General features: G+C 46.9%; 1 protein-coding gene across 1 annotated transcript; it reads right to left on the reverse strand.

Annotated features, from left to right (window-relative positions):
• Window positions 1-706: 706 nt before the first annotated feature.
• Window positions 707-1,141, reverse strand: FIBRA_08909 (uncharacterized protein; the record flags this gene model as incomplete). The annotated part of the gene is made up of 1 exon (XM_012330522.1): window positions 707-1,141. One exon carries the CDS (start codon window positions 1,139-1,141, stop codon window positions 707-709), a length of 435 nt encoding a protein of 144 aa, XP_012185912.1.
• Window positions 1,142-1,387: the final 246 nt, after the last annotated feature.

Below are 1,387 nucleotides of genomic sequence, written 5' to 3' on the forward strand. Positions count from 1 at the left end.
GTGATGTAAGTAAAATATGATATAGGTGAAACGCAATAGATATGAAACACTGATATAGTTGAAACACATCAGATGATGGGATCAGTCATACAGTTACAGGGTCAATGACAAATAGTTAGGAAGAGAAAAAGAACCCCCCCTCTCACGCTGTAACACATTCTCAATGTCCTTCAGAATGGCAACTAATTGACACCATTGTGTAAGAACGCTAGGCTTATGGGAGCTAGGTGGAGTGAACGCTAAGTCAAGACTGGGGAAACCCAGCTCAACCAGCACCTCTATATATACTACTACAGCATTATGTACATGTGTTTGTCTCAGAAGGTACTGGAACTGTGAAGACCATCTCAGAAGCATCCGGATGCCTTATGTATCTACATGTTTGATCCTGCAAGATCTGAAACAAGTTCTTGTGAGAGTAAAGTAATGTCTGTGTGTGAATAGAACATATCTAGGTCTATGTAAAGTAAATAGAAGAGTTCTGTGAAGAATACCAACATCTATGTGAAGAATACAGCATCTAGATAAGGATCATGACAAATTACCCCCCCTTTTAGATTGGCACATCCTTGTGACAATAAACCATAAGTGCCACTGATGCGACCTCAGGAAACCTAACCCTAACTTGGGGGTGCGAAGAAAAGGGTGAGTTCCTATTTCTCGGGGAAGCTGATGTGGGTGAGGGCTTATAGTTGTGATAGCTCGCTCAAACGGCGACAACTTCACTAGACTTTCTCGGGATGGTGTCACAAGACTGTTTCGGACCGTCCGAACACTCCGACTTCTCGTAGAAGCAGAGGGAAGGTAAGAGGGGAGCTGGCTCAATGATGCAAAGGCGAAGTGCGATTCGAGTGTGGACACATGAGTCTTGTCCAAAGGTCGGGCGCAAGAACAGAACTTTGGGGGACTTAGCTGTACGAGTAGGTGTGCTTTGAAGGGGGTGTACTGGTCGTAGACAAAGGTTGAAGGGCATAGGCGTAGTTTGAAAGTCGCAGACGTAGTTCAGAGGGTCGTAGTCATAGTTTGTAGGGAGACGCAACACTTCGAAAGCAAGTTCAAAGCTGGAATGAGCTCTGCTGAGTGGGGGATGTGATTCTGCGCAAGTCTCGCTACTAGGGGCCGAGTACTGGCTTACAACCATGTAAAACTGCTCTTAAATATCCCTCATCCTGCCGAACCTCCTGAGTCACCACCTTCACTGCCCTGACCGTGCCGAATGATCCTGCTATCCTTCCAACTCCCGCCCGACATCTCCATCAGTTTCCGATTCCTGTCCACCGTGCTATTCCTGCTAGTCTCGGAGGCCCGACCGTTGTGAGTCTTGGCGTCATGACCCGAGCGCATCGACTTAAAGGTTTACCTGTCTGCCCTGTATGGTATGTCCCCA

This window comes from Fibroporia radiculosa (assembly GCF_000313525.1).
Source record: "Fibroporia radiculosa TFFH 294 genomic supercontigs, scaffold4771, whole genome shotgun sequence".
NCBI classification, from domain to species: Eukaryota; Fungi; Basidiomycota; class Agaricomycetes; order Polyporales; family Fibroporiaceae; genus Fibroporia; species Fibroporia radiculosa.